Source organism: Pseudorasbora parva, chromosome 10 (assembly GCF_024679245.1).
Source record: "Pseudorasbora parva isolate DD20220531a chromosome 10, ASM2467924v1, whole genome shotgun sequence".
Taxonomy (NCBI): Eukaryota; Metazoa; Chordata; class Actinopteri; order Cypriniformes; family Gobionidae; genus Pseudorasbora; species Pseudorasbora parva.
The window spans coordinates 20,954,434-20,966,449 of NC_090181.1; the positions used below are offsets into that span (position 1 = coordinate 20,954,434).

General features: G+C 40.5%; 1 protein-coding gene across 1 annotated transcript; it reads left to right on the forward strand.

The window, feature by feature from the left end:
* Positions 1 to 257: 257 nt before the first annotated feature.
* On the forward strand, positions 258 to 2,836 carry LOC137090840 (E3 SUMO-protein ligase ZBED1-like). The gene is made up of 3 exons (XM_067454787.1): positions 258 to 488; positions 580 to 924; positions 2,744 to 2,836. Exons 1-3 carry the CDS (start codon positions 258 to 260, stop codon positions 2,834 to 2,836), a joined length of 669 nt encoding a protein of 222 aa, XP_067310888.1.
* The last annotated feature ends 9,180 nt before the right edge of the window (positions 2,837 to 12,016 follow it).

Consider the following 12,016-nt stretch of genomic DNA (forward strand, 5'->3'; position numbering starts at 1 on the left):
GGAACACTTCCTCATCACAGAATGCCCTACAAGGTGGGGTTCGAGACAGAAAATGATTCAGAGAGTTTTGGAGCAGCAGCGGGCCATGTGACGTCCTGTCAGCAAACAGAAAGTCAAGACATTTGGTTCCTTCTTGGCAGGACCTAGATGTACTTGAGTCCATAAACCAGGCATTGCAGCCTCTGCAAGAATTTACAGATGCTTTGTCAGGTGAAAGTTACGTAAGTGTTTCGTACGTGAAACCTATACTTCACTTGATGAACACCTCAGTTCTTGCTGCAAAGGAAGAAGACAGTGATTTAACAAAGTCCATAAAGATGAAGATTCTAGACTACATGAACAGTAAGTACGACAACCCAGCAACTCAAGAACTTCTGGACATGACCACCTTTATGGACCCCAGATTCAAAGTCGGCTACATCAGCAGTGACAAGGTGTCAGACATCAGTGCCAGGGTGATGTCTGAAATTGAAGCAACTGTGTCAAAGGTAAATGTTTATATGACAATAGTAAGTGATGATAATAAACTATTACTAGATTTGATTGCAATATTTAGTTTACTTTATTTCTCTATTTTAGGAGCAAAGCCTAAGTAATCAAGACCACCAGGGTCCATCAGATGTCATCCTAAAGAAGGCAAAAAAATCCCTGGGCAGTTTCTTCAAGACATCCCCAGCTCCATCATCTGTGGTACCATCACACGCTGTGGAGGCTGAACTGAACAACTACTTGGTGTCTCCCACCATAGACAGTGAGATGGACCCTCTCACTTGGTGGCGACTCCATCAGGTCAACTTCCCACACCTGAGTAAACTAGCCAGGAAGTATCTCTGTATACCTGCAACTAGTTCACCTTCTGAGAGACTTTTTAGTACAGCAGGAAATGTTGTGACATGCCAACACACGTGTTTAAAACCTACCAAGGTCAATATGCTAGTTTTCCTAGCAAAAAACTTGAAATAAAATTCCTTTCACTGTTAAGCACATATGACATTGCATTGTGCTGAAATATGTTTACACTTATTCTGGTGGATGTTGACAAGATGTTAGGATTTCCACTAAATACCAATTTATTTAAGGCCTGTACACTTTGTTTAATAATAGTATATTTTTATTTAAAAAAAAAACAGGCAAGAAAGAGAATATTTTGTTCAAGATGTTGATGATTGCATGGTTACATGTGAATTTAAAAAAAGTAATGTTTGAGAGAGTAATGTGCTTTTTTGTGTTGGCAGGTAACAGCAAACCGGAAATCCAAATATGTGCCAAGGTTTTCAGTCATTCATAGTGTTAATTTAAACTCTAAATGTTTGCACCTTAACAGTTAAATAAAAAGGGGAAAAAAGCCTTTGTTCACAGTGCATTTAATTAGATCAGAAGATAATCTATTACCTGTTTAATTTAATATGATCGTTACATATTTAAAAACAAAAAAAAAAAAGCTAATAAATCTAGCATTTCTCAAGGGAAATGTGATATCACAAGAAATATCGTTATCGCAATATTCAACAACGATATCGCATATCGCATATTTTCCCAATATCGTGCAGCCTTTATATATATATATATATATATATATATATATATATATATATATATATATATATATATATATATATATATATATATATATATATATATATATATATATATATATCTGCAGTGAAATATCCTTCAGGTCACAGGGGTTGAATAATTTTATTTGCAACTAAATGTATGGTTACAAAATATTTCTATAAAGAAAAAAAACGTTTTCAAAAAACCTTTTATTAATCTAAAAAACCTGAAAAAAGTATCACAGGTTATAAAAATAATGCATTAAACAGCATTAAACTGTTTCCACCATTAATAATAAATCAGCAAATTTGAATGAATCAGTGACTGACGTAATGGTTGATGAAAATGCAGCTTTGCTTCACAAATAAATACCATTATTTTACATTGTAATATTTCACAATATTAATGTTATATATATATATATTAAAATATTATGAAAACAATACAACAAAGGCATAAGTAAACTATTATAGAAAGTTATTTATACACATTTGAGTGATACCGTAGAGTTGAAAAAAAAATCAAATTGGCTCTAAACATTCATGTACAAAACTGTTCAATTGTTCAGCAGAATCTTTTATTCTTTATAACCTCCAGTAAACACTGCCTGTAAGTGCTTAGAAGCTTCTGTCACCTTTCTACTGCAATCTTGACCAATTCCTCACTTGAAAAAGCTTCCAGATCACTGATAATCTTTGGTTTTCATGTAACCACTGCTTTATTAAAATTTCACCAAATATATTTTCAATAAGATTTAAATCTGAAGCCTGTACAGGCCACTCAAGAACGTTCTATGACTGATCCCTGATGTGGATGTATACTTCGGGATGGCTGTCCTGCAGGAAAGTCCATTGATCCTCAAGCTTTAGTCTCTGCACTGAAAACATCACCATCTTGGCCAAAATGAATCGATACTTCAAAGAATTCATGATGTGCTTCATAAAGTCAAGATTTCCACTTCCTGTGACAGCAAAGCACCCATTTTTTTTGCACCAGACATACCGCTGATCAGAAGGTTCCAGTTTTTATTCCAGAACTCCAGGTATTTAAATGATTTTTAGAATTTTCAAGTCAGTTTTTTTTTTTTGTCAAGAGTGGCATTCGGCAAGTTTTCACAATGAATACCATGTTTGTCTAGTGTTTTACTTATACTCTGCTATGAAATCTTTTTTCCTCCTTTTATCAGGTCATCTTGCAAGTCTTTGGCAGTAAATTAAGGGCTTTTCTAAGTTGCTCTGATAAAACGTCTCAGGTTACGTATGTAACCATGGTTCCCTGAGAGGGAACGAGACGCTGCATCGAAACGCTAAGGGAACGCCTCTGCGTGATGCGTCATGAAGCACTCGTGAAATCAGTCCAATAGCGGGGAGAGATATCATAGGCGGGTGACGTCATCGACCAGGAAGCTATAAAGCATACCCGGACCAAACAGTCACTAGCTTCTGAAAAAGCCAAACAAATCACTCACAGGCATGCCGGAAGTATGGCATAGCGCCGCAGTGTCTCGTTCCCTCTCAGGGAACCATGGTTACATACGTAACCTGAGACACTCCCTTTATCGAGGGAACTCGAGCTGCATCGAAACGCTAGGAGAACTTAATGCCCATGTCGCCAGAGTCCCAAAATGTCTGTCTATGTGAATTTCGCTCAACCCAGAAACACCCGGGACCCTGGGGAAGAGGCTACATCTAGATTGTAGAACCTCACAAACGTATGCAGAGAGGACCACCCTGCCGCATCACACACCTCTGAAAGTGAAACTCCTGATATAGAGGCATAGAGGCAGCCATACTCCTGGTGGAGTGAGCACGGACCCTCAGTGGTGAAGGCTGTCCGGCCGGCTCGTAAGCGAGTGACTATCCACTTACTAAGTGTCTGCTTCGAAGCCGGTTTTCCCTTACTCGGGGACCCAAAACACACAAACAGTTGCTCTGACTTTCGCCACAGGGCAGCTCTGTGGACAAAGGCGTCTAGGGCCCTGACCGGACAAAGCAGATTCAGCTTCTCTTGGTCTTGATCAAGAAATGGAGAAGGACAGAAAGCCTGCAGCATTACTGGTCCCGCTACATTAGTCGGGACCTTGGGCACATACCCTTCCCTCGGGAAGAGAAATGCCTTCACCATTCCAGGTGCAAACTCGAGGCAAGAGGGTGCCACTGACAGAGCCTGTAGGTCTCCTACTCTCTTTAGGGATGAAATAGCCAGAAGAAATACCGTTTTTAATGTAAGAAACTTTTCTGACACTTCTTCTATCGGCTCGAACAGGGCTAACATAAGGCCTTCCAACACTATGGCCAGGTCCCTGGTAGGCACCCTCGAGCGTGCCGCAGGTCTGAGCCTCAAAGTACCACGAAGGAAACGCATGACCCACGGGTGTTTCCCTACTGATGCATTGTCTAAAGGCGTGTGGTAGGCTGATATAGCCGCCATGTACATCTTCAGAGTCGAAGGGGATAACCCTGCAGAGAATTTTTCTTGTAGGAACTCAAGTACTGAACCGACCGAGCAGTTAACAGGGTCTAAAGTATGGCCTGTACACCAGGCGACGAAAACTCTCCATTTAAGGGCGTAAAGTCTCCTTGTGGATGGTGCTCTTGAGTGCAACATGGTTTCTATCACCTCAGTAGATAGACCCCTATCTATGAGCTGGGCCCCCTCAGAGCCCAAGCCCACAGTTTCCACAGCTCCGGACGGGGGTGCAGTAATGACCCCCCTGCTTGCGAGAGAAGGTCCCTCCTGACGGGAATTTCCCAGGGGGGACCCCCGAGGAGAGATAGGATGTCGGATAGCCACACTCGGCCCGGCCAGAACGGGGCTATCAATTAAAGCTGGGCCCCGTCCCGGCGGACTCTCTCCAGCACTCCTGGGAGCAACGCCAGAGGGGGAAAGGCGTACAGACGCGGCCTCGGCCACGTCTGTACCATTGCGTCCAGCCCCAGTGGGGCTGGATGCGTGAGGGAGAAGAATAGCGGACAGTGCGTTGTCTATTGAGACGCAAACAGATCCACCTGAGCTCGCCCGAAGCGAATCCAGAGACTCTCCACCACCTCGGGGTGGAGTCTCCATTCCCCCGGCAACACTCCCTGCCTCGACAGGGAGTCTGCCACTACATTCAGGCTCCCCGGGATGTAAATAGCTCTGAGCGACAGCATTTTGCCCTGGGCCCAAATCAACATTCGATGCGCCAGCTTCCACAACCGCGCGATCTTAACCCCCCCGGCGATTTATGTACGAGACCACCGCTGTGTTGTCCGACCAAATTAGCACATGGCTGCCCCAAAGGTCTGGGAGAAAGTGCCTGAGTGACAGGAACACGGCCATCAGCTCCAACTGGTTTATGTGCCAGGAGAGCTGATGGCCGCTCCACAGACCCCGAGCCGAGCGGCCACTCATGACCGCCCCCCAGCCAGTTAGGGAGGCATCCGTCATTAGCGTTATGTGACGACAAGGAACCCCCAGAACTGGACCTTGGGACAGGAACCAAGGATCCTTCCACTTTACCAAGGCACGTAGGCAGCGCCGCGTGACCTTGATCAAGCGAAAAAGGGATTTCCGCTCGGGATGAACCCCCTTGGTCCTGAGCCACCACTGTAAGGGTCTCAAGTACAGCAGGCCAAAAGGTATCACATTGGACGCTGCTGCCATCAGCCCTAACACTCTCCGAATGTGTCTTACAGTGAGTGACTGACCTAGCTTTATCTGGTTCACGGTATCCAGGATCGTTTTCATCCTGGGAGGAGATAGCTGAGCCGACATTGTTTTCGTGTCCCACACTACCCCCAGAATAGTAATGCTCTGCTGAGGTGCCAACACACTTTTCTTTCCATTCAACCTTAGCCCCAACACTCTCATGTTGGCAAGAACAGCATCTTGACGCTGAACCGCCAGCTGTTTCGACTGCGCTAATACCAGCCAATCGTCGATGTAATTGAGCACACGAATGCCCTGGAGTCGCAACAGAGCCAGAGCCGCATCCACACACTTTTGTGAAAGTGCGGGGCAATAAAGCTAGGCCGAAAGGCAGCACTCGATATTGGTAAGCTTCGCCCCCGAAAGCAAACCTGAGGAACTGTCTGTGCTGCGGATGTGGAAGTAAACATCTTTTAGGTCTATTGTGACACACCAGTCCTCGGACCTGATGTGACACACGATCTGTTTTATCGTGAGCATCTTGAATTTTAATTTCTTTACTGCTCTGTTTAGTCGAAGCAGATCTAAAATAGGCCTTAACCCTCCATCCTTCTTTGGAACTATGAAGTACCGGCTGGTAATTAATAATTTGTAAAGCATACTTTATTCATAAACATATCTATAATGCGTTTAATAATTGTATTTTCATACTTTATTAATGATCAATTTATAATTTCTACATTATTAAATTATTTACAAAACCAGTTACTTAGAAGCTGTCAGTGGTTCATCATTTAGAAAGTATAAGTAAATGATTAATAAACAATTTAAATATACCTTTATACGTTGTATTATTTATACTATATTATTGGAGATATAGTTATTGTGTTATTAACACATATTCCTACTGTAATTCATGATTAATTCAGGTAGTTATGAAACATTTAGGCTATTTGTCAGTGAACTATTTTGTGAGCTCATCTAAAGTGAGGAATAGTTATGCCTCGTAAAGCTTTTACAAAGGAGATTTGAAGGCTCAGTTTTTTTCAAAACAAAAAAGGAAACAAACACAACACAGAGTGATAAAGAACAAAGTATATTCACTTCAAGACGCAAAAAAAATTAACTGTACACTTGATATAATATACAAAATAAACCTCTGTGATATCATAAAAATAAAAATGAACTAAATAAGCAACAAAACAAAAAAGGATATAATATAAAGCAAGTGAATATACATTTTAAAAAAATAAGCATCAAAATGAATAACTGAGCCTTCAAATCTCTGCATTTAGGTAATTTGTTTTATTTTTAATTAATATTATTTTATTACTGACTGTTTACTTTTTTTTTAAAAAAATTCAAGCTTCTATGAGCTGTGTGTAAAGACACAAACACACAGAGTGAGCAAATATTTAAGTGAGATTATTGTAGTGGTTAGCTGATTTATGTTTAAATATACAAAAGCCCTATTAAAAACTGTTCATAAAATACAGACGTGTCTCAGAAGACTTGAAATTAAACCGCTACAAATGGGTTAGTTCTACAGTGAGTCTTGTGCTTTTTGAAGCTTGAAAATAAAGATTCTCTTGATTAAATACAGTAGGTACAGAAAGTATTCAGACCCCTTACATGTTTCACTCTGTTACATTGCAGCCATTTGCCAAAATCATTTAAGTTCTTTTTTCTCTCATTAATGTACACACAGCACCCCATATTAGAAAAAAATTATTGTTGACATTTTTGCAGATTTATTAAACAAGAAAAACTGAAATATCACATTGTCCTAAGTATTCAGACCCATTGCGCAGTATTTAGTAGAAGCACAGTTTTGATCTAATACAGCCTTGAGTCTTTTTAGGAAAGATGCTATACGTTTTTCACACCTGGATTTGGGGATCCTCTGCCATTCCTCCTTGCAGATCCTCTCCAGTTTTGTCATAGCTATCAAAATCCAGTGTTCTGTATTTTCCGTACGTGAGTATTTGTTGTAGCTGGCTATAAAAAATAAAAAAAAAGTTGTGTACTGTGCTAATTAATTGAGATTTTCTTACAGCTCTTACAGGTTGTTGGCCTTGTTTGTTTCGTTGCTTCTCTTGCTCTACCCTTTTTTGTAAGTCGCTTTGGATAAAAGCGTCTGCTAAATGATTAAAGGGGGGGTGAAATGCTGTTTCATGCATACTGAGCTTTTTACACTGTTAAAGACTTGGATTCCCATCCTAAACATAGACAAAGTTTCAAAGACTAATGTTGGACGTTTGATGGAGTATTTCTGTGTCAAAAATACTCCTTCCGGTTTCTCACAAGTTTCGGCGAGTTTTTTTCGAGTATGGGTCTATTTGACGTTAATAAGAGCGGAAGGTCCTTGTATGGGCCGTACGGGCTCTTCTCCCGGTAGGGTGCGCGTGCGCGTGACTAGAGCACGCTGTAAACAGTCTCTCAGCTGCAGATCCAGTCGTCCGTGAACGGCGCCGCGCTCCACTTTATTCCTATGGGTGACGTCGAGCGACTTCAACTCTTCAGCACAGCATTCCGGGAAGGCAGCGCTGCATTTGAACCGATTTGAACGCAGAAATGACGGGAAGCTTGACAACATCGTTTCAGTTGCGTCTCAAAATGGATTTACACGCCACTGCTGTCACAGGACTTTACCAAATCATACCAAAGAAGTGTGTTTCTGACGGAGCGGTCCCAGCGATAAAGCTTCGACGGTGAGTTAACTTAAACTGCTTCAAATGTCTCTGCTATTGGCTACCGTCGCATGAGTAAACATCAGTAAACGACACGATCGCGTGCTTCGTCATTCAAATGCGCTAACGGTTACTCCATTGTTGTTCTCTGTATAACGTTACAGTATTCTGACGTGCAAAACCGTTTTGCTTGCTACTTCTAAGGTCTAGTCGCATACAAATAGTCCATAAACCGAATCATGTCCTCATACACTGCGAGTAAACACACAGAAATGTGGAGAGGCCATTAAATACAGTAACTTACATACCACAGAGATGGACGTCCTGCTGTTGCCGTTTCTCCTGTTCAATTTATTTCTCCCTCAGATTTGATTGTGGATCATTATCTGTATTAGCTGAGATAGATGGGTTTCTCCACGCTTGAGGACGTCATCGCTTTGCGCTCTTGTCATTCTTTAGCTCCGCCCACACGATACGCCTCCAGGCGCTCGGTTTTTTCCGGAAAGACTCGGTACAGCCTATATTTATTTTATAAATATGATAAAACTAAAGACTTTTCGGAGATATGAAGGATGCAATACTACTCTATAGGTACTCAAGATTGACATGAGATTGACTGAAACTGAGTGTTTCACCCCCCCTTTAAATGTAAATGTCAGGTTGCATTGTATTGTTGGAAGGTAAACCTTCGGCCCAGTCTGATGTCTTGAGCACGCTGGAGAAGATTTTCGTCCAGGATATCCCTGTACTTGGCCGCATTCATCTTTCTCTCGATTTCAACAAGTCGTCCTGTCCCTGCACCTGAAAAACAGTGTAGCAGCATTTTTTTTTGTAACTTTGGCCAGATCTTTGCCTTGCCACAAGTCTGTCTCTGAGCTCTTCAGGCAGTTCATTTGACCTCATGATTCTCATTTGCTCTGACATGCACTGTGGGCTGTAAGGTCTTATATAGACAGGTGTGTGGCTTTCCTAATCAAGTTCAGTCAGTATAATCAAACACAGCTGGACTCAAATGAAGGTGTAGAACTCAAGGATGATCAGAAGAAATGGACAGCAGTTAAACCTATGAGTGTCACATCAAATGGTCTGAATAATTAGGACCATGTGATATTACAGGTTCTCTTTTTTTCTGCAAAAATGTCAAAAATTCTGTGTTTTTCTGTCAATATGGGGTGTTGTGTGTACATTAATAAGAACAAAAATAACATAAATGATTTTAGCAATTTGCTCCACTATAACAAAGAGTGAAAAATGTAAGGGGGTCTGAATACTTTCCATAACCACTGTATATATTGGTAATTCATTAAATATTTCTGGTTAAAAAGTAACTAGTAATTCGTACTCTGAGAAGTTTTTGAGAAGAGTACTTGGTACTTTAACTTAAGTGCTTTTTTGACACCAGTACTTTTATTTGTAACAATGTAACAGTACTTGTACTTGAGTACAAATTTAAGTACTCTTTCCATCTCTGTGTATAACTAATCCTGTGTGATGAGATGCGGGTGAATCGGACGATTTTAGGTCAGTCCCAGACAGCAACATAGTGTCGGCCCAGATCTGGGCCACATCTGGTGGTGGATTCAACGCACACCAGATATGGGCCGGATCTGAGTCAACACTATGCTACTGTCTTGAGTGTTTTGGCTGTATGTCAATGAGGCCCTCTGTCGGTAGGGAATGGTAAGATGGCTGCTCAAACACTTCCTACCAAACACAACTACCTGATGGCAGTTTAGAACACAATGAGCAATCCAGTTATTTATATAGATCAGTAACTCAAAATCATTATATTTTATATGGACATTATCACTTTTAATTAGCCTCAAAACTGTTATAATCTCTTAGCCTGACGTGGTCATACTCAATTCTAGTCAGAATATGAGTCTGAAACTGCTCCATTGGGCTGTGATTATGGGGTGTGTTTCAACCGAACCAGGGAAGACATCAATTGGATAGACCTACAACCAATCAGAGCAACGAAAGGTGTTGCCAAATTTTTTTGTAAAAACTTGGCAACCCTGTCTGCACACGAGCTGGAATCAGGCTGGAATACATGGTGTTATAAAAAAATAAAATAATTTAATGATACACCCAACATGATCATCATTTCTGAGAGAAATTGTGAAGGTGAATGCATATACAAACAAGCTCTCCGTTTAGGATTAGAAAAAATATAATCCAAGCCCCTTTGATGACGTGCATGATTACGTTAATGTTGATCATCTGTCCATCGTCGTCTAAAGCCCACCCTGATGATTTCATTGGTCTGGACAGTTTCTGTTCGGGGATAATTACTCCTCTATGGAGCAAGGCCAGACCGAACTGCCCGACCTAAAAAAAAATGTTGGCGGGGCTGAGTTCGGCTGGCAACCAGGCTAATAATCTCGATCTTTAGAAAAGCTTACATTTGTAAATTACTTCAGTCTCCAGAGGAACATTTGTACATTTGGTGTAAACATATTGTAAATATTTAACAGACCAAAATTTAAATCTGCCTAATAACCTGTGAACGTTTTTTAAGAACATCTGGAAACCTTGTAGCTGTTGGAAAGGAGAACCAGAAGGGCTGATGTGTAAAACAGAAGCAGCTCTTCCTCGCTCCAGTCTGATGGGGTTCAGTGGTGTATAAACGACACAGGAAGTGGTTGTACAGAAACATGCTGTTTTGTAGGTCATTCTGTCAGAGTGGTGTGACCCCACAGAGGGGAAAGCCGACTGATTGCTTCCTCCTGCACTCCTAGAACTATATTCCCTTCGTCCCAATTCAAGTGAGTTACAAAACCTATTCTCGGTCAAGCTTGAATACACCTCAGCAATCACTGTGCGTGTGAGTCTGAAAAGAGCGGGTGTGTGAGTGTAAGAAACCTCAGACAAAAGAAAAAACACGTGTAAACACTGTAAAGCTACAAAAACTATCCTACAAGGAGACCCCCTGCAGCCCACTGCAATGGTCAGAGGTGTCAAAAGTATTCACATTCATCAAGTAGAGGTATAGATGCTAGGGTTTAAAAAGATTTCTGTAGAAGTTGAAGTATCAGCTCAAGCATTTACTTTACTTTTTGCAAGTGTAAAAGTACTGGTTTCAAAGTATAAAAGCAAAAGTAATGTAGGCCTAAGGGGAAAAAATGCCATTAAAGACAAAAGCTTAGGCCGCTCCACAGGGGGCCTATAGTGCGCTACCCCACCTCCTCAAAACAAAAAAAATATTTTTCAAAAAGTCATGATTATAATGTTATTAAAATGTTAATGTTGAAAATGTTGAGATGCACTATGCTACCTGTTTCAGACGCATTATTAGGAACGCCATACTGATACTGTGTTTGACCCCCTTTCGCCTTCAGAACTGCCTCATTTCTATGTGGCATTAATTCAACAAGGTGCTGAAAGCATTCTTTAGAAATGTTGGCCCATATTGATAGGATAGCATCTTGCAGTTGATGGAGATTTGTGGGATGCACATCCAGGGCACGAAGCTCCAGTCCTGTTGACTGTGGGGGCGATTTTAGTACAGTGAACTCATTGTCATGTTCAAGAAACCAATTTGAAATAATTTATATATATATATATATATATATATATATATATATATATATATATATATATATATATATATATATATATATATATGGGTCAATGACGTGACGTGTCATTTTTTTGTCCAAAGGCCTTAATAATAATAAAAAATAAAGATATGACAGCCAAAGTATGTAAGATAGTACAACTTGATCTCTTTTATTGAATCCAAAAGGTTTTAATTATATCTTCCTACATATAACGGTATTTTAACGACTTTGAAGTGTCAAAATGTCATTCGGTTTAACCGTCCAAAGGCCAATACAGCCATTTCATTTGTGATTAAAATATCTTAAAATGTAATAAAATTATATATTTTTTATTCTGGCATGATTTTATATCATCATATATCAACATAGTGCAAAATGGTATTGAAATTATGTGTAGAAGTCATTGCTTTGTTCTGAGAAAGAATGTCCGGAAAAATGAATTTCATTGATGTCATTCGGAGTAACCAGTATAAAGGCACCATTTTGGATCAAGTCATGCTGTCAATATCATGTGACAGGATCTAACATCATTCAGACACCTGCAAAGGACCACACGGTTGTGAAGCAAAGTAAGTA

Excerpts from the sequence above, each read along its gene's own strand:
- LOC137090840 (XM_067454787.1), top strand. The coding sequence starts at position 258 with ATGAACACCTCAGTTCTTGCTGCAAAGGAAGAAGACAGTGATTTAACA. Across the intron at positions 489-579 it reads TTGAAGCAACTGTGTCAAAG|GAGCAAAGCCTAAGTAATCA; the intron begins GTAAATGTTTAT and ends TCTCTATTTTAG. Across the intron at positions 925-2,743 it reads CGTGTTTAAAACCTACCAAG|GTCATCTTGCAAGTCTTTGG; the intron begins GTCAATATGCTA and ends TCCTTTTATCAG.